General features: G+C 35.2%; 1 protein-coding gene across 6 annotated transcripts in view; it reads right to left on the reverse strand.

Annotated features, from left to right (window-relative positions):
* Positions 1–21,959, reverse strand: part of CEP120 (centrosomal protein 120) — a 75,994-nt gene that overhangs the window by 15,898 nt on the left and 38,137 nt on the right. For 5 of the 6 annotated variants that reach the window (XM_009208983.4, XM_021939628.2, XM_009208984.4 and 2 more), the window contains 6 exons: positions 21,776–21,928; positions 21,158–21,247; positions 17,351–17,443; positions 16,390–16,551; positions 11,737–11,859; positions 3,468–3,566 (listed from right to left, as the gene is read on the reverse strand). In XM_009208983.4, the coding sequence (XP_009207247.1) occupies positions 3,468–3,566; positions 11,737–11,859; positions 16,390–16,551; positions 17,351–17,443; positions 21,158–21,247; positions 21,776–21,928 (720 nt within the window). The other variant, XM_031666432.1, reaches the window with a different exon arrangement.

Below are 21,959 nucleotides of genomic sequence, written 5' to 3' on the forward strand. Positions count from 1 at the left end.
AAAAAGTTCTTGCATAGATACTTCTCAATAAAAAAACACGTCAATTATAATGAGATGAAGTTTCAATAATTAATGATTATTCAGTTCTCCACAGAAAATGCCCTAACCAATAGTTAACAGTTTTCTCCCTTTTCAGCTGATTTGGGTAATGTGTAATGACTGTTCACTACTCAGCTTCTTCAATGGAAGCACTATCTTCCACTTCTTCCCCCTCTACTCTCCTTTTAAAAACTTGAAATGATTTCCTATCTAGTAGTGTTATTTGAAGCATTTTCTCTTTGAAATATTTCTCCCTTAGCTTTGAGTGACATATGTGGTGATAGCCCCCAGTGGTCCCCTTGTTTTTCTAATACTTGCTGACTTCATTTACATTTCTTAACACCCCCCTATATTCTAAGTATCAGTCCTCCTAGGTGAACTTTAAGTTCCACATGGGAGCAACTGCTATATCCATAGCATCCCACTGTGCAAGGTGCATAGCAGGCTCTCAATAAGCACTTGCTGAATGAATGAAAGAATGAACTAACTACAGATGTTTCTTCATCTCAATGTACTCACATTCCTTTATACTCAAACTTGGGAAGTTTACCTGCTGACACTCTTGCACATCTGCACATTTAGCCCTTCATACTTTTTCCTTCTGTAGTTTTCTACAGAATGTCTAACTATCACTGCATAACAACATCCCTCAATTATGCACACTTAAGAATTTTGACTCTCAGTCACAGAGCCCTCTAGTATTTGTTCTGTTCATCAATATCCAAAGCTACTGTCCAATTAGGTCCCCACTGACTGAACGCACCACCACCACAGAATGGCTTTATGGCTCATCTCTTTTTAACAAATTACTTAACATTTACTGAGCACATACTATGTATCAAACACTGTATTAAATACACACTTTAAAACCACTCGTTTAATTCTCAGAATAACCTGTGGAAGAAAATTTCTCATTGTTCAAATGAAGAGACTAATCAGAGAAGTTAGAGAGGTAGAACCAAAACTCAACCTAGCTCTCTTGACTCCAGGGTCATGTTCTTAATTACTATTTATGCTGCTTTTGATGGAGTTTGTATCTCATTACCTTTAACAGCCATTCTCATCATATTTCCTTGGCCCCAATTCCACAGGGACTCCTCTCTATTATACTATATGCAACTTAAATATCTTGGCAGCAGGACCATATATTAGCTGCTTCTCTCTCAAAATCACTTTAATTCTCATTACCAGACCGGGTTTCTCTTGTGGTCAATGATGCCATTTTCCTTCTTAGGATATACCAACTCACCTAACTCAGTACTCTCGTCAGAGTGGCTAATTTTCTTCTAGAAATTCTTTCATTCCTTGACTTCAATGGACTAAGACCATAATATCATAAAAGGGAAAGAAGCCTCAGGCTGGATTCCTCAAAAGCTTTCAATGCTAGGTCTATCACTTAGTACCTATGTGATCACATGAAACTTAACTTCTTTAAGTCTCAGTTTCTTCATCTATTAGGCTGGTGCAAAAGTAATTGCAGTTTTTGCCACTTTCACTTTTGCACCTTTACCGTTTTACTTTTGCACCAACCTAATAAAACGGGAATATTACCTGCTATATAGGGATCTTTGTCACGATTAAATGATAAATTCTGAAGGGCTTGGTGCTACACTTGGCACAAAGTAAGCCTTCAATACACGCTAACTGCTCTACCAGTATCATCATAATGATCTTCACATTTTCTCTACTTATTTCCTTCATTAGCTTTCTTTTTTCTTTCTTAAACATAAGAATTCCAAGTTCTAGCTGGCACAACTTTAAACACTACCTCTGCAAAGGATTCCTTTATGTCTATTTTTAAGCCCAATCATTCTTTCTAACTGGTAGCCAAATTTCATTCTGTAAAAATTAAAACATCCAAATTTGCAAATCCTATCTCCTTCCCACCCTCCAAACAGCTTTTTCGTAACCATATTTCCCAAACTGGACCAGACACTGAAGCTTGGGCCCTTGGCATCATCTTTGACAAGAATCTTCTTGTTGCATTGCTACTGCTACTACTTAAGTTCCAGCCCTTATCACCAGAAATGACTTAGAAAACGGGTCCTCCTCTGTTTTATAAGAAGAGCCTATGCTTTCCCACTTTATGCCTCTTTGCTATGATCATTCTATTCAGTATATTCACATTTCCCTCACTACTTTCCTAAATCACAACCAATTCCTCTATTAAAATCTTAAGTATCTATCTCCAGAGGCCTATCACAAATACCTCCTCTCCTATGACACCTTTCCAACTCCTGAGTACTCTATATGGTCTGCGTCAAGGCTCTTACTATTAGGCAGTAAATTTTATATTTATGGTTGTTTCTTCCTTGTTACTAAATTGCAAGCTCCGTGATGGAAAGGCCAATGTCTTGCATAGATTTACACCTGGTATAATATTACTTTATACTTATTATACATGTAAGACACTGCTTTCAATACAGGAGACTCTTAGTACCACACATAATGTCTATCCTTAGTCCTGTCAGTATTAACATAGTCACATGGCACATTATTTTATATCTATATCTACCTGTCTTCATTTGTAATGCTTACAATCCCAACTCCTCTGTCATCTATGTTAGGGTAAACTATCTACCCTAGTTTTTAATTCTCATGTAGACTGGTAGTACTTTATGAAAGGGGTAAGCATTTAGTATAATAGCATAATGATATTTAATAGTATTTGACGCTTATGGAGACACATTAAGAAAACTACAAACTTGAAAGACCCTATGTGTGAAATTTCATTCAGAATAAAACTGACACATTAAGTAAAAGTGAACTTGGAATAAATGAACCATTATTACTCTCTAAAAGATTTAGGTCAGTTAGGGTTAGATTCAAAATAAAAATCTTATTCATAATTTCTTCAAATGATTAAGATCAAATATGTCCAAAATTAAGATTAATTTCTTCTGAAGCACACAGCATTTGTTGATTGGTAGCAGGAAAGAAAAAAAATATAACAATTCAGAAAACTTCTATCAAGGTTTTTAAACTCTTTAAAAATCATGCAAAAATTCCTTGTAATTCCTTTTCTTGACTGAATTACTGTGTCTTAAGAATAACATTTGAAATATATTCTTAAACTTGACAAAATGTTCAAGTTATCCTTAAATTTCGTCCTAAAAGGCACTCCCTGTGGAAAGTTTAATCCTAAGAAAGAAAAGAGTGGTTGTTTTATAAGTGAAAGTAAAATAAATTATTCCCAGTTTCTTCTGGGGAAAGGGATAGCTGGCATTTTTTTTTTAAAGACACAATTGTTTCTAACTATAAAAAAGAAAGATCTTGCCTTTATAACATATTTTTATAAAAACCTCTAATCTCAAAAAATAGCAATATTCAAATGCAGACATCTGAATGTAACAGATATTGCCAAACATGCGAATTTGCAAAGAAACAAGGGAAAAAGATATAAAAAGAATAAGCTATAAACTACATACCTGTTTAAGTCTGGCAAGTTCTTTCAAAGCTCGTCCCCACTGCTGCTTGTAATGCAGTTTAGACTTAGTTGCAGATTCCAACTTTCTTTCAAGTTCAACCTAACAGTGATTAAAATCATATCAAGTGAAACACTATACCACTGTGTACAACCACTGAAAGATAATATATACAAAGAGTCTGGCTTAAGAAAAGAGTTTATACAGTGTAACATACGACATCATCTAAAACTGTTATATAATTTACTATAAATATTATGGCACATGAACATTTTCTTGTTTAAAATATAGTCTTATTTTTATTGCCTAACAGTCTATCCTAAAAAGAACTGAATTAGTCTTAACCTCCAGACAGTTACTATAAATGTATTTAAACATATATATTATATAAAGATCATGGAGTGAGAAATACATTCATTTTTTACAAAAAACAGTTCTAACTGTTAACATTCCAATTTAGCTGGCACTCTAAATCTTAGAAGCCAAATTTTCTTTTTGGAGGCCTATCTTCATATGGAATTTTGTCTTATGAAGACAGCCAGTAGAGATGCTTTTATAACTGTATTTTGGCAAAATTGTGAAACTCTGAAACCAGTGAGATGTTTTATCAGAAAGCAGTCTACTAAGAAAGAGTACAAAGTCAAAAATATTTTAAGAATGTTAACATAAAGCCAAGAGTAAGAAAAATAATGTTCCTTAATAACACACATTCTATTTTCTATTTTTCCTCAAATATATAAAGAAAAACATTAAAGTGATTCAATTAAAAATATGATTATTTATACTTGCAGCAGGCAATCTGTTGTACATGAACTGAAGCCAACTTGGCTATGTTTTGGAATGTACTCAGTGTTTCAAACCAAGTACCAAACAAATTCATGTAGCCAACAGATAGTTTTACTATTAAGTGATAATGTAATAATCTGCTTGAATTAGAGTAAAACACTGTTACTCTGAACCGGTCTAATTTTTATATCAAGTCTAGTTTTTCCCATACATATAGCTTGTAGTATTTTACAGGAAAACAAAAATGAAGATACTATCCAAAAATTCCAACTTCAGAAAACTCATATGAAAATAAAATGAAAGGAAAAGCAGATGGCCAAATTCCCTTCACAAAAGTGCAGAACATTTTCTGCAGTAATATATGACTACATGGAGTCAAGGTCTTTTCTGCTTTACAAATCCCTAGTGCTTGGATTTAAATGTGTTGACATTTCACAACTAGACTCAAGCATCTTAAGTTGAATAATACTGCTGAGATTATTGAAGATGATCTCTTCTACTTACGCCCCAAAGATATATACCTATACTACTTGTTAATTTAACAAGAGACCATACCTCAGAAGAAAAGAAAAAAATATTTTTATACCTGTGGGATAAGAAGATAGTATTCAATTATATAAGCAATCATGTCCATGGGTCTTGGAGAAGGTCTAGTATACTAGACGAGCCCAAGAATGAGAGTTAGGCTAGAGATGAACCTAGAGGGATTATTTATACTCAATGCACCATCAGAAAAGATTGTGGATAGGTTATATCTGTTCTGCCATAATTATTAAAACAATTTGTATTTGCATAGTCGCACTAATTTAAAACACATGTATAGTTATAGATATAATTTCTTTATTCTTAATAAAATCTTGTAGCTAGTAAATCTGAGACACAAACCTCATTCTTCTAATTTATTCCTACACCCAAATCAACGATTCCTAACTTTTTATTTTTTAAGATATAGATGTCTCTGTGATTCTAAAGAAATAGATGGACCCAATTCCCAGAAACAATGTACACAGCTAAAATTTTATAATTTCAAGACATTCAAAGACCTTGAGTTCTTAAGAGCCCTTACTGTAAGTAGATTTAAACTTCTGGAAGCCTTTGTACTTATATTTTTCTTTAGGTTTTCTTGGTCATGACTGAGGTAATAGACCATAAGCCAAGTTATATACTCCTGAAAGAAAAACTCAGCTCAGGACCTACAGTCCATTCAGAGGCTAGTAAAACTCAAAGCATAGATGAAAATTCACTGGTTTCCAATCTCCCTATTTCTACCCTTGATACACCTACAATTCTAGTTCTTTACTAGAAGTATGGCATTGTCTTTGTCTCTTAATCTGCTATTCCCAGGTCAATTCTGTCACAAGGAACTCTACATTTCTCTCTTGAAATCTTTTCAAATTCTATTCCTTTATATTCCTACCACTACTTCCTTAGCCCAGGTTCTTCTCAACTCATCTTGACTATAAGAGGTTCTCTTGTCTCTCCAGCCTCCCCAGCCTCAAATCTATTCTATCTACAAATCTTGTAAAAACTACTATTAAATAAATCTATAGTAGCTACTATTTATCTACAGTATTAAACCTAAACTACCTGACCTAGGATTGAAGGCACTGCAAAATATAGTATCTGTCCTACCTGCTCAACCTGCTTTCCTCAACAGGAAACCGACTCCAACCAGGTTTGTGTCCCCTGTGTCTTCCCCACTCCTTGCCCAAGTTACTTCCTGAGCCTGCCAATTCTTTTTCCTCTGCTTACCTAAATCTTAAGGCTCAGCTCAGATTCTACCTCTACATGAAGCTGTCATAAAACTACTAGATTCCGGACGCCAAATGGTTTCTACCACGTTCCTTGGAGTTTGATTATTCATGGTCATTTACTGCTCTCGGACTAATCTCCCAATTACTTTACGAACTCTAAGTGAAGTCTCAAAAGGAAGTCCCAAAAGGATAATGTAAGTTTTCTCTTCCTATCTTTGATTTTTCTCTTACTTTCCCATTTGCCCCAAGTCAGGGGTGGCATATAGTAGATACTTGCCAAATATTCTTACGTACATAAATTTTAGCTTAATTAAAAATATCTATGTTCTTTTAATATATCTTCAGTCTTTTCAGCCTCTGTAGGCCCTACTAAATTATATGCCTTCCACGTTTCATTTTTAAAGTCCCCATTATTTAAGCTATATATATATTTAAAAATTTCCTAACTGAAAGAAAACCATAAACTAATACTCACTTCTTACACAATACAAGTTGGGTATCCCTAATCTAAAAATCCGAAGTGTTCCAAAATCCAATACTTTTTCAGCACTGACATGACATATAAGAAATGCATCTCAGACTTCAGATTTTCAGATCAGGGATGCTAAACAGGTAAATACAATGCAAACATCCCAAAATTCAAAAAAAATCTAAAACTGGAAACACCTCTGGTCCCAAGCATTTTGGATAAGGGATACGCAACCTATAAAAAGAATCAACAATTCCATTTGCTAAAACTATATGTTTATGGTGCAGCACACCAACATGGCACAAGTATACATATGTAACAAACCTGCACGTTATGCACATGTACCCTACAACTTAAAGTATAATAATAATAAATAAATAAATAAATAAAACTATATGTTTATGTTAACTTATTTTCAGACAATTTCAGTAAAAAATGGGAATATGCATATTACACTGAAAAGAATAGGTAATGAGAAAAGTAAAAAGCTCTCAATCAGACATAACCACAGCTTACAAATTAAATCAGATACTTTTTAACTTGGGTCTTTCTTTTTGTGCAATTATCTCTTTGTCACTATTTTAAGAAATAAGATTCTGCCCTCTTCTGGCTCCAAAAAGATTTACAAGGAATTTTCAGAAGAGCTGAAAAGCCTTGTTTCACTAGGCACTTAAACATGCTGGATGAATGTATTAAGTCTAAAATAGAGGCAAATCAATTATGTACTTTTCTCTCTCAATGCAAGCTCACAGTACTGCTTATACCTTTAATATGTTTAATGATTTTTATCCTTTTGATAAAAGCATAGTTGGAAGAAATTTTAAAAGTCATTTAAAATTTATTTTTATCGTGGATATTACTAGTCAACCAGTCTATATTCAGGGATGAATAAGATAATACCTCTGTTACTATTTTGATTTCTGGTCTTTAAATTTCCCCGGGGTAAAAGAGAAGTACTCTTAGACACCCACGTAATAGATCTTCTGAGAATCAATGTGACATTATCCAATGAGTGCTTTAAATATTTCTGGTAGGTACAACAGAATTCATATTTATAAACACAGAAATACTTTAGAAGTAGGAAATGTCCAGCTGGATTCAAGTTCACTGGCAGAAAAATGAAGAGACTGTCCAAACAGGTAAGAAAAAGAATCAATTAAGACTTGCAATTAAATCAATGTGGGCATAAGAGTACCCCAAGATAGCTTGGCAGTTAACAGGCTACAGAAACATTTACTGAGTTCAGAAACACTAGATGAAAAATGTATTTCAGGGAGATGACTGAGTTTAGTTTTGGACATTCTGGGATATCTTGAAGACTGACCTCCAAGGGTCCAGGAGATGGACACTATTTTCATAATACCAAAAGATTATTTGTCTTTTCCACTTTCATTCTTCTATGAATGTACACTGGAGTTTTCCAGAGGCTACATGATGTATAGTATCACAACAGAGTGAATTCAAAATCAGATATAAGAATTCAGATGTCTATTATCCAGACACTAAAGAGATTTGTAAAATAGTAAAACAATGTTACTCTTCTCAATTTTTTGTTTTAGAAAATACTTTTCATAAAAACGTTATCTAGGTATTTTTTACCATTTCTAATACAGTGATTATCAATAAAGGGACCCTGAGTCCAAAAGTTTGAGAACTACTGTTCTAAGGCATTCAAGAAAAGATGTTGGTTAGGCAGTTGAATATATGGGTCATAAGCCAAAAAGACAGGTTTTGTCCTCTAATACACATTTCCTACACACTAGATGAATATTTTTTTTTCCTTAAAGATCAAATTACTCTCCTACTTAAAACCATTCAATGGTATCTCATTATTTACTTAACTCTTATATTTACAAACACAGGATTTAAGTAAAACAATGTCCTAGGTTCTGTGCTTAGCATTTTACAAATACTGAGTCATTTAAATCTGTCATCGACCTTATTACCTTACTACCTCCATTTAAAAGATATGGAAATAAGTACAGAGAAGTAAACCAAGTGGCAGAGCTAGGATTTGAACCAAGGTGATGTGGCTCATTTTCATACTGTTAAGGACTATTATACTATAACTCTATTAGAATAAAAACCTAAACTCCTTGTCATGGCTTTAATGGCCCATACTTTGAACCTCATCTTGTATATTCTCCTTCCCTGATGCTCTAGGATGGCCTTCGTCCTCAACCTCAAACAATCCAGGCTTAGTCCCACTTCAGTTCCTTTGTAGCTAGCTGTTCCCTGGACACCTTCCATAGCTTTTCATATTGCTAGCTCCTTCTCTTCTCACAGGTCCCAATTAAAATGTCAGTTACCTCCTCAAAAAGGCCTTCCTTAACCACCTTATGTTGGGTAGTATCTATCCTGACAGGCCACCTACATCGCCACATTCAATATGACATCACCTTTTTTATTACTTTTACGTTTGACATAAACAAAAATGATCTCGTTATTTTTTTACTCTCTCCTCTATAATGGATCTCCCTGAGGAATCTGTCTTGTTCAATGCAAGACTAACTATAATCCTAGGAACACAGAAAGTACTCAATAAATAGCTGGTGGAATGATTAGCAGCAACTTAACATCTCAAAACAGTTTTGTACCAAGATGACGACATGCCCTCCATTAATTTTTGCTGAATAAATGAATAAATGAAAATTCTGAGTAGCAAAGATGGTGCTGGTTCATCATCATGATTAACAAAATGTTTACTCAGTGCTATAAGGTACAGTGTGCTGTCCTAAGAACAGGTAATATGAAAATAGCTATAACATGGTTTCTGCCTTGGAAAGTTTAGAATTTAGTTTGGATTATGGTAGTTCTGAAATAAGTATAAAAAGTACACAATAAGTATTAAAAGTTCCTAAAGGAATCTATTCCACAGCCTACTGTCAGATTATAGTATCTCAACATAAGCTTTAAGGATCTGAGTGCTGGATTTATTAAGTAAAAGATTTTGAAGCTATTCCATAGTCTTTCTCTCCCTGCCACACTTTAGCACACACCAGACACTACTTCTCTCAAAGTACTCTTGGCTGTGATTGTTATTCTTTAGTCCATTTTCCCAAACATGGAAGTCTACCTCTCACTCTCCAATGCTTTGTTTTTTTTTTTTTTTTTTTTTGAGATAAGTTCTTGCTGTCGCCCAGGCTGAAGTGCAGTGGTGGGATCATGGCTCACTGTAGTCTCAACCTCTTTGGGCTCAAGTGCTCCTCCCGCCTCAGCCTCCTGAGTAGCTGGGACAACAGGTACATACCACCACATCCAGCTAGTGTGTATGTACATTATATATACACATATATAGGTGTATGTGTGTATATATACACATATATATAATGTACATATAATACACATTTTATATATATATATATATATATATATATATATATATATATTTTTTTTTTTTTCTGTAGAGACAGGGTTTCTCCATGTTGCCCAGGCTGGCCTTGAACTCCTGAGCTCAAGCAATCTGCCCACCGTGCCTTTCAAAGTGCTGGGATTACAGGCATGAGCCACTGCACGCAGCCCCCAGTGTTGCTTTCTGATTACGATTCATCAAAACTCATTTCTATTAACATCCATTACACCAATCTTATAAACTTGGGAGTAACATCTGACTTTTCTTACCAGATAAAATTTGAATTCTTTAACTTAGCATCTAAGACCTTCCCTCATATGGCCAAAAATTACCTTTACTTCCAGCATTCTCTTATTAGCCCTATTTTGTAAACTACTACTACAGGTTCAGCATCTCTAATCCGAAAATCTAAAATGCTCCAACATTTGAAACTTTTTGAATGTCAACATGATGCCTATATTAGTTTGTTTTCACACTGCTGATAAAGACAAACCTGAGACTGGGCAATTTACAAAGGAAATGGGTTTAATGGAGAACTCACAGTTCTACGTGGCTGGGGAAGGCTCACAATCATGGTAGAAGGCAAGGAGGAGCAAGTCACATTTTATGTGGATGGTGGCAAGCAAAGAGAGCTGGTGCAGGCAAACTCCCATTTGTTAAAGCCATAAAATGTTGGGAGACTTATTCACTATCAAGAGAACAGCGCAAGAAAAGACTTGCCCCCATGATTCAATTATCTCCCACCGGGTCCCTCCCACAACATCTGGGAATTATGGGAGATACAAGATGAGATTTGGGTGGGGACACAGAGCCAAACTATAGAAATGCCCAAAGGAAACGCTCACCGGAGCTCTGTTGTCCAGTGAACTACAACGACAGTGAGGAAGAAAGCTGGAGAGAAGGGCTCTCTGATGGGACATGGAACCATAAAAAGATTCTACTACTGCGGGTCAAAATAAAGGAAGGAGAGAGATGGAAAAAACTACTGCAGCATAGATCCAACTTCCACCCACCAGTCTTCTGCTAGTGCCCCCTGGTGGCGAGTCTATGAGGGCAAGGAAACCTTCAACACAAAGCTGAGTAGGAAAAGACAGGGAATGGCTGGCACAATCAAATCCTTAAACTTTGAAGGTAATTTTCCTATGTATTACCTGTGTTATTTTCCTCTGAATGCTATATTTTTTTAACCATGCCTAAAAGTTATCAAATCATAAAATGCAAGAACACATATTGTCAAACTTAGATTGTCTAATGGACATTACACATTTTTAATGCCTAGCACCTGAACATTCTGTTTGTGGAGGAATCTCAATTTAAATGAGAAGAACATGGCTTCCAACAATAGAAAACAAAGTAAGACAACCATCCCTTCTTTCTAGCTGACAGACAGAGTGCAAGTCTGTAGTTCAAATGAATACTCCTATCTAGGACATCGAATCTACAGGGGTGATACATGGAGAGAATACTCACAATGGCTACCACAAAACAGTTCAACAGCATGACACTAGAATCAGAGAGCAGGGAATCCAGTGACATGGCAGTGACAGCACCAACAGAAGCATCCAAAGTAGACTGTTTTCTGACAGGATCTTGGCTATGCCTTCCTTCCCCTATCCTGCCCATATTCTGAAACTAGTTCTTTAGCCTCCTGAAAGCTTTGTAAATTCCTTCCTTACTAGAGTTAGTCAATTCTGAGATGTCTGCAACCAAGGACTCTAATTTGTATAAGCTACAACTGACATAAGCCAAGAAATTCAAGTACTAATAATATCATGTGCCTTTAATTCTCTCATGCGTTATTTGACATCAGAACACTACAGCAAAACATTATTACATTGTATACACATTATTTATTGATTTTATAAATTGATCACTGGGACTAGTTAAACTGTGCAAAATTAACATGTGTACCTTTTCCAAGGTGAGAAGATTTATTTCAGACTGTAGACGGATTTCTGGTTTGTTGTTTTGCTGGTCCTTGAACTGTTGGAACTCCTTTTCCAAAATCTTATACTTATTTTCAGCATCATTAAGCTGTATTTAAAAAAGTTTAGCCATTTCAAAACAATGATATGCAAAGTTTAACAATAAAGAATTCAATTCAACAGGGTCTTTCTTTCTTTTTTTTATTCTAAAGCATGCTCATAGTAGAAAATCTGGAAAACTGCTAAGGTATAATGAGGAAAATAAAGATCCTCAGTCATTAAAAATTCAGTAAATCAACTGATTATACAAAAACTTTTGAAGAGTATGAAATTTCTTATCAAACAGTATCATGAAAATGTTTTTGGTAAAGCTCAAATGTCAAATTTAAAAGTTACCTTCAGAAATACACTTTTTTTACACTTATACTAAGATGTCGCATGTAAGAAAAAATTCAGCAAGAGACCAACAGAAGCAGAGATGGGCAAACACATTTCAACACTAAGGCAACTCTGTCTCTCCTGGATTCCATTAGAGCAGAGTAAGTGCAAGTTCTCTGCCAACCCAGGATTAGGCCCTACAGCTTCAGTGGAAAAGAATCTTAGGAGAAGACTCAGGAATAAAAACAGAGAAAGAGATTTCAGGCTAAAATTACTAGAAATGCTCAGAAAACAAAGAAGGAAAAATAAACCAGAAAAACCATCAGCCCAGTTAAGTAAATCAAGGAGTGACCGGGAGATTTACTAAAAGAATGGAAATTTCTTGAATTTGAAGAGTTGAGGATGAACAATCAGGAATAGTCTAAAGCAAGTGCCCAGTGTCCAAAGCACAGGAGCATAAAGAAGAGATGGTGACAAGTTTCCAGACTTTTACCGGACTACTTTGAGGCCAACAACCCAACCCTGGCCCTCTACTTAAGGAGAAGGCCTACACAGGATTCTGGGATACAGATGGAAGAACGACATCTTTTCAGGTTCTGTCTTTACAAATGTGGTCGTCCTTCCAATTCCTAAGTTCTAACTCCAGGCCTGTGTTTTGAGGAGCTCCTCTGAGCCACATGGAAGATCCTTGGGTACCCCAATGGAGCCCTGGAACATAAGGCCTCCATAGTCAGCTCCATGCTGACTCCTTTTTCCCAGAGACCCTTAGCCCCCAGCAGCAGTGGTCAACCTCTTCTGATTCTGCTCCAGATCTTGAATTTAGAGACAGTGACAACCTGGATCCCAATTCTGTTTGAAAGCAAAAGAATTACATAATCATCAATACTCTGGTGCATGACTCTGCCTGGCCCAATGTAATGAAAATGTGAAAAAAATGAATAATCCTGACCCCCTGCCAAAAAAAGACTGAGCATTACAGATATGCCAGATAAGTATCCATGTAAATAAAAATAAGCTCAATTTTAATGTAGCATTTCTTGTTTCTATAGTTTGGTACCGTATGAATTTTACAAATTCAGATACTATTACAAGTTAAGGTAATTTAAAGATTATTTGGTTCAATTCCTTCATACTAATAGGTTAAAAAAAAAAAAAACCTGAAAGTCAAAGAAGCTAAATCAAGGTAGTGTCAAAGACCTAATGAGCTAAGTCAGTAGCAGGGGCAAAAAGCGACTTCAGACCTCTTCATCCCCTTGAATAATGCTTTCATTAAAGCAGTCAATACTTCCTGAAAAACAAAATGACACGACAGTCAGCCTTGACTGAACATTCAAATTTCTTTTAGAATAGTTTCAAATTTTTTCTAAAAAAAGGTACGAAGATGTTCTTCCTGAGATTTTTTTTTGAAATGCGAACAAAGATTGCTGAAGATGTTTTCCAAAAACATGTACTGCTATGACTATCCATCATTAGATAAACCAATTATCTCTTCCCTAAGGCGTAGGACTTACCTAAATCTGAAATATTAATACTAAGAAAATATGCGGCAAAAATAGAAATCATCAGTAATAATTAGGATTTATCTAGCATCTTTAGGAAATGTGGTGTTCCATACATGAGAATTTTCCATATGACAGAAGTTTACCTATTTTTTAACATCCAAAGTTGAAAAGAAAACCTTTCTAAAGTCTCTCACTTTTCTGTTTTAAACAAAAGCTAAGAAAACATTAAATTTGGTAGTTTCTTCACAATTCCAGAACATTATCATAAACAATTCTTGTTACAATAGGGTTATAAAGCAGTAAGCTATTAAGGCATGTTGGGCTCTTTTTCCTTTGCTAAGTGATCCACAAATATAGTGATTTGAGTTCTGGTGCCTGCTATAATCTATTTGAGTACAGATACTTTATCTTCATCAGCTCTCACTGACAGTGTATTTAACTGTCCCTTCTGCCAGTCTAGTTAGAAATGTGTGTATAATACATGTAACATGGTCAAGGTAAGGGTCCAAAGAGCTTTTCCATACCTAAAATGTGAAATGCATACAGTCATGGACTTAGCAATCTGGGCATCTTGGTAACTCCTCCTGTCCTTCTTACCTCCCCTTTTTTCCCCCAGGTTTTAGAACAGTAGTTCAAGAATAGAAGTGTGCTCCGGGTAATTTTTCCAAAATACCAGTTCTTCCCACCAAAGTTAGTTATTCCTACAAAGAAGTAAACTACACAATATACAACACTATCTGCAAGTCTTTTTTCTTTTTTTTGAGAAAGTGTCTCATTCTGTTGCTCAGGCTGGAGTGCAATGTTGTGATTACGGCTCACTAGAGCCTTGACCTCCTGGGCTCAAGTGATGCTTCCACCTCAGACTCCTGAGTACTGGAACCACAGGTGTGCACCACCATGCCTGGCTAATTTTTATATGTGTTGCAAAGGTGCAGTTTTGCCATGTTGCCCAGGCTGGTCTTGAACTCCTGGGCTCAAGCAATCCTCCCACCTTGGCCTCTGAAAGTGTTGGGATTACAAGTGTGAACCACCGTGCCTTGCTTATACCAGTCTTAGACAAGGTACAAACATGCGTATTTCTCAAGAGCTCTCCTGGTGACTCTAATACGTGTTAAGAGCCTGTGTTCTAGATGGTTGAATCTTCCTGCTAAGTGGAAGAAGACAAGCATTATTGGTGAATCCCACCACAAGTGCTCACTTTTACAACTTTATCTTTTGTATTTTAAACGAGACTACCCTACTTGGTAACAATCAAATTCATATTTTTACAACCACCTAAATAATGGCCCTGTGCTGCTGTGGAAACTGTTCATGAGAAAATTTACTGAGGACTTGGGAGGCATTCATCATACATATCTAATCTACACTGGAATTTTTCAAGAAAGATAAGCTTAATTTTTAACAGCTTGATTCTTTTTTTTTAAGCAAATATTTATTGAGCCCCTATTATGTGTTGACAACTGGCCTGGACTCCTGGGATACAGTTTTCATGGAGCAAACAATCTAATACTGATTAAATTATCATGCTAATGAAAATAAAAACAAACTGATATGACATATCATAAAGAAAAAGAATAGGAGAATAATGTCCTATGAGACCATAAAATGAAAACCTGACCTAGACTTGGGCAGCATGAAATAGGGAAGATTTCTAGGAGTAGGTGATGCTTTAGCTTAAAACCGAAAGAGGAACAGAGTACGCCAGGCCTAGATAATGCAGCAAACATGAAGATCCTGTGGGTGAAGCGAACATGGCATGCCTGAGAACTTGATGGAAGACAAGCATGGCCAGAGAGTATACAGCACAGGCACAAGAGTGTGGGATGAAGTCAGAGAGACAGGCTCTGATCTATGCAGAGGGCTGCAGGACAAGGCAATGATTCTGATCTTTGTCCTATGAGCAACGAGACAATGCTGAAAGGTTTTAAAGAGGAGAGTATCAAGATTCCCAAATTTCAAAAATATCATTCTGGCTACAACATGAGGAGTAGATTAGAGGGGCCCATCACTGAAACAAAGAACATTTACAGGTAGAAGGTCAAGTATGGAGAGAAGGGCCACAATGGGTTTTAAATGCCTTTAAGACATCTGAATAGAGATGCCAAAAAGGCAATCAGATATATGGGTCTAGAGGGCAAAGGTAAGGTCTTGGATATGACCCTGGATGTGAAAGTCCCCAGATGTACAGATTGTCTCTGAAATCATGGGCATGAAATCATGAATAAGATTGTTTTTGCAGAAAGTAAGTCCTGAGCTTGGAGGAAGTCCAACATGTAACGGTTAAAGGAAGACAAGCCTGCAAAAGAGCCTGAGGGTGGCCAGAAAGATAGAAAAAAAAAGAGAGTGGTGATGTGGAAGTTGAGAAAATACAAAAACAAGGACAACAGTGTTGATTATATCAATCAGTTTTACTGAGTATGAGGAGAGGAAATAGGAACATTGACAATTCTCTTATGAAATTTGGATCTTAACTAAATTTGGTCCTTAAATGAATTTGGTTTAGTGCTACATGAAGAATATCTGTTTGCTTAAAGAAGACTTATCAGAAAAAGATTTAAGTTGGAAATGACCTGAAATATGCACAATTTCACACAAAATAGTTAGAAGATCCAACTTAAAGTATATTTGAATCTCAGCGCAATAAATATGATTAATAGTCTAAATTACTGTGAATTTTACTTTTTAGTAGTGAACTATTTCTCTTATTATTAGAATGCAAATAAACTAAGTATAAAAAGATGATAAGTACGTTATCCAACCTGTTGCTGAAGGCGGTGTTTATCCTCTTCAAGCTGTTTGATTTTTAACCTTTCTAGTTCTACTTGGTGAATACAGTCCTCTTTGGCCCTACGGATAGAGTCCTGCAGTTCTTGCAGGTTCCGTTGACGTTCTGATTGCAGTTCCTTTTTTTCTCTTTGAAGCTTAAAACAAAGGCATCTTTAAGAGGTTGGTTTATTACTAGCTGTATTATACTATTCAATATTCCAATATCTTTCTATACACTCAAATGTTCAGGATATTTACAAATTTATTTTCACATCTTTTTCAGTTTTAGACAGTTAATGTTCAACTGTACCATTATAAATTTTCAATCACTGTTTAATACTATTATACACACATATAAAAATCTATAAACAATTTGTATAAATTCACTTCAAAACCCTAACCACTTAACATTTCCATTTGAATAAAACCTTTTTAATTCTGTAAGCAAATATGCCCAAGTTTCTCTTCTTTTAGAAACGTCTGATTCTTGCCTAAACGCACAGAATAGAGCCTTAGTATTAGGAACATATCTACACTATTAAGTTTAAACACTCTGACATACTTTTCTACCTATTCTAATATGTAAGATATGCTGAATAGCAGTTTGAACAGCAGTTTTCTGCATGTCTAAAAGACAATTTTCATGAAATATATAGAGCACAAAGTAATAAACAGTAAGAATTTCATATATAGACTGTGAAATAAAGATATATGATAGATGACATGCTTACTAATAACACCACTTTCCACCTCTTTGTAAATAATTATGTAAGATTCCCATAAATGGAATCCCTCTAGTTCCAGTCTTTGCTGTCTCATTCTTATAAGCAGCCCATCCTGAATCACTTCTCTCTCGGGACTATTTTGCACCTAACTTTCAAAATAGTATTTCTACTTTGCAAGAAATCCCTCTATGCTGGAAAAAAAAATATATATGATAGATGAATGAAATACCTCTGATTCCGCACTAGCAAGCTGCTGCTCTCTCTTCTCCAAGTCAATTAGAGTTTTTTGAAGTTTTCCTTCTAGAATAGTATATTCAGCCACCTAAAATATAGTATTAAAAAAATAAAAAGTTACCTACCTTCTCCCAAACTTAAAACACACACAAATTCAAAAATATGTATAATTTCACTGAAACACAGGACCTGAGAATAGGAAAGTCACAACTTACATCCTCCAATTCAAAGAAAAAATGTGCTTTTATGAATTTGAGACTGGTGATGGCCATATTTCCTCCTTCTTGTCTTTTTTCTTCTCCAAGATAAACACAAATTTTAACTGTTATTCATATATTATGATTTCCACATCCTCTAATATATTAGACTTAATCTAAATTTACAGAGGATGGAAACAAAAGACTGTTAAATTTGAAATGCGTATGTAGTGTAAGCAACTAAATAGCCAAGTGCAGAGTCCAGGGAAGAAGTAACGGGATGGGGGTGTGTGTGTGGTGGGTGTCTTGGTGTATATAATGCCAAGAGAGTGAATGAAATCATCAAAGGAGTGAGCATACCGAGAAAAGAAAAGATGGTATTTGAGGACAGGGCTCTGGGACAAGCCAATAAAGCCAACATGAGGAGAATCTAGCATGAAAATTAGGAAAGAGAGACCAGTGAAGACAGCGGAATACAACAGTAGTAAAGTATAGCCCCCGAAAAAAGTATAGTCAAAAAAGCCAAGTAGAGGAAGTGTTTCAAAGACAGAGATAAACTGAGTAAGGATGAGGAAGGATTGTCTGTTAAGACAAAAACTAACTGTTCTGGTGAGTGAGAAAATGAATTGACTAGGGAAAGCAGTAGGATTGTGAGCAGCCGTGAGGACGTCCTAGCGCTTGAGGTCCTAAACCTCCTTAAAATCATCTCTATAACACCCATCTTTTCTCCATAACCTTTCGCTACTGTAAGTTTTTGGCTTTCGTTTTCTTTAAGACATATTTCTTTCCTGGTCTCCTGGACATTAGTTTCACATTCCTCTATTCTATCCACTATACTTCCATCAGAATTATTGTTACAGAATGAAAACCTAACTATCTTATTTTATATAAAAATCTTCATTTTAAAAAATTCTGATATTTCTACCTTTCTCAACCAGGGTTTATCATCTGAAACACAAAACACAGAAAATGATTTAATTATTTTCTCCATCCTCTCCTAAAATGGTACATAACTACCATTTTAGATACGTAGGATAAAGTTAATTTATTACCAATAATGGATCCCTTAGGGTATTAAGGGCTTCATTCTCTCAGGAAGGCCTGGTTAAAAAAACCCTACAGTATCTAGTCTAAACTCTACATAATGGATTATGAGATCATTTATTCTCCAGGGCATCAACTTCTCTTATTTCTTGAGGCACATTCTTTCCTCCCCTCTTCCAACATCAAACTACTTATAATTTTCTTAATGCAGAGTCTATTTCAAACTTCTTTGCCTTTTGCTATAGGGGCTGTGTCTGGAATACCTTTTGAGTCTACCTGGCAATATCCACTAATCTTCACCAAAGTGAAAGCATGATCTTATCTACAGAACACTTCCTCATTTTCCCTTATGTAGAACTGAGGTCTTCCTTCTATGTGGGTAATGACTATCTTCAGCTATCTGATGGACAGTCACATGTAAGACAGAGTATATCTCAGTTGCTCCAGAGGGCAGAACATGAACGACGTAGAGATTTACTCCTTCAGGTAAATTTTCAAAGTATGAAAGAAGTTATATATCATTTAAAAAAAAAATTAGGTAAATAAAACAAAAATAAACAGAAAAGGCTCACATAAAATTGACATTTAAAAAATACCATAGTGAGAGTCTGAGTATTTAGCTTTAAAATATTTGATCATACTGAAAAGCAACTTTTTTTTTTTTTCTCACTACTGACTTTATTTTGTAGTGGTTGAAAAAATTTAAAAGAAAAACTGATCCCATGCAAGACAGGATACTTTAAGACAAATGAATTAAAGTATTTGGTCCCAAAAATGCACTTAGGTTGAAAGAAAATGGCAAATCTCAATCTCAAATCTACCTTTACCATATGATTAATTTGAGTAAACAGCACAATCACTTATTAGGTAGGCATCACATTGTTTTCTGACTGGAGTTATTAACTAGCCAGGAACTCATCATTCCAGGCTGAAAGAGTAGAAGCTGTATAAATGGAAACCAATTACAAATTTTAGCTGAGAAGATCATTATTACCAAAATGACAATAAACCAAAAATTACTTGGTGAGTTTTCACAGAAAGTTTAATTATGGCACAAATTGAATTTTTGTCACGTTTCTAGTAATTTTATTAACTTTTCAAATATTTTCTGATTTGAATTTTGTAGACCTCAATACTAAAATACTCTTTAACAGCAATGAAGAAAAATGGTTCAAGGATAAACTCATCTTGTCTAAAAGGCTAGGCTAAAATGTTTAAAATTAAAATGATATTTTCCAGCTCCCCCAGATTCAATATCTAATAGGTGACGTCTATAAATATTACTTAATATAAAACTCACTCTTAAATAACAAGATAACTAGTATAATGTTAAAATGTATGTCAGGGCTTCTAATTATTGTAATATTGATTATCTGAACTTTTCTAAAGAATAGAGACTTTGATGTACTCTTATTTTTGTCTTTCAGCTTTTTAAAAAGTTCACTGGTTATTCAAGTTTTTAATAGTGAGAATTAAGTTAGAAAAAGCTGATATGGTTATTTTAAAATCAAAGGCCTGTGTACTTCTGTTTCCACCCATAAAAGACAAATGGCCCTCCTCTACAAACACAAATTAAACAACATTTATGAAACAACTGTTTTCAGCCATTGGGCAACTGGCAGCACAGGACGATGATCCCTAAAAGGTGGGAAATAAATAAGGCAACCCCTACAATATATCTAGCTTACTGCCTGAAGACTGTAGCTCAAGAAAGGGGAACCCAAACAGACACTAGCAATCTTGCTGAGCTGAGAAAATGGAATGGAGACTAGAGAGGCTGAGGCAACTAGAGTTGATGAGAGGATGGGGTTACAGAGAGAAGGAGCACTGGAGACCTGTAGAGCCATCCCCTCAAATCTGAAGCTGAATACTGACTAACCACTAAGAGTATTTCTAAAGCCCTAAAATTATTAATAGAATATTTGAAGAAAGTCTAACTGTTAGGGTTGTTTTATTTAATAACTTGAGTGTAAATGGACAAATATTAAGCTCTTGCTTCAGGAATAAAATCAGATGGTCTCATGTTATCATTTTTAAAAATGTGATTTATTTCATAATTCTTAAAAATAGCTTAAATATTTGAGGCATCTTATTAACTTACAGATTATAATATGTAGTTATATATATATTGAAATGTGCTATCTTTTTGTTTTTTACACATCAGCAGGGTTTTTCTCTATTCATTTTTGTATATTCATATACACACACACTTTTTTTTAAGAGATGGGGGTCTCACTATGTTGTCCAGGCTGGTCTCAACCTCATGGCCTCAAGCAATCCTCCCTCAGCCTCCCAAAGTGCTGGGATTACAGGTGTGAGCCACCATACCTGGCCTATATTTATATATTTTTTGAATAGGTAATACATTTGCATATTCCAAAAGCACAAAATACTTTACAGTGAAATGCCTCCCTTCTATCCAGAGCCACCATCCACTTCTTCCATGCCAACATATCACCACTATAATTAGTTATTCCTTCCAGAGACTGTCTTTAATGCAAATACAAGATACTATCATTAATATTCTTCCTTTTCTTCCTCACTTTTACACAAGTTATTACCTTTTTCTTTACTAGTGATTCTCTTTCTCGGTCCCTTTTCTTCCATTCCTCTGCAAGAGCTTGCATATGAGCCAGTTCTTTCTGCTTCAGCTACAAAAGGAAGAAAAATAAAGTCGCCAGAAAACCCCAAATATGTCAAATAAATGAATCAGTTGTCAAAGAACCGATACTAATCACTAATATGACTTTTTCACGCATTCTTTTTTATTCTTAAAAAAAAAAAAAAAAGATGCCTGAGGCAAATGATATCCATTTGAGTTCACTTCAGGAAAGTATAAAGCTAACAGTGGGTTGTGCTTTCTAACTTGTTTGGAGACCAGTGATGCAAGTTCCAGGAGGGTGTGCCAAATGAGGACATGAAATTTAAAGAGTAACTTCCTAATTTTACCCAATAATCATGAAGAAAGTTTACAGAATTCTGAGTTGCTTCTGCCAAGTTGCCACATTTCAGGTATTTTTGATTCTCAATTTTTTTTTTTTTTTAAGTAAGGCATTGTTGACATTCAAAGAAATTAGATAAAATACCTACAGAACTTAGAGATTAAACCTTGCTATGGAGAAGGAAAAATATACAGAGTAGACAAAACAGAATTTTTAAAGTAACATTTAAAAAGTAACCTGATTTTCAAATATATCTTCTTGCATCTCCTTCCACATTTCTAGTTCAAGTGCTGCTTTGTATTCTAAGGTTTCACGAGGCTCTGTCTGGATCTCTGAAGGACAAGGTGCTGGAGGAAGAGAAGATGGCTTTTGTTGTATGGCAGACACACCCTAAGAGATGAACCAAAAAGTACATTTAAAC

Source organism: Papio anubis, chromosome 5 (genome assembly GCF_008728515.1).
Source record: "Papio anubis isolate 15944 chromosome 5, Panubis1.0, whole genome shotgun sequence".
NCBI lineage: Eukaryota > Metazoa > Chordata > Mammalia > Primates > Cercopithecidae > Papio > Papio anubis.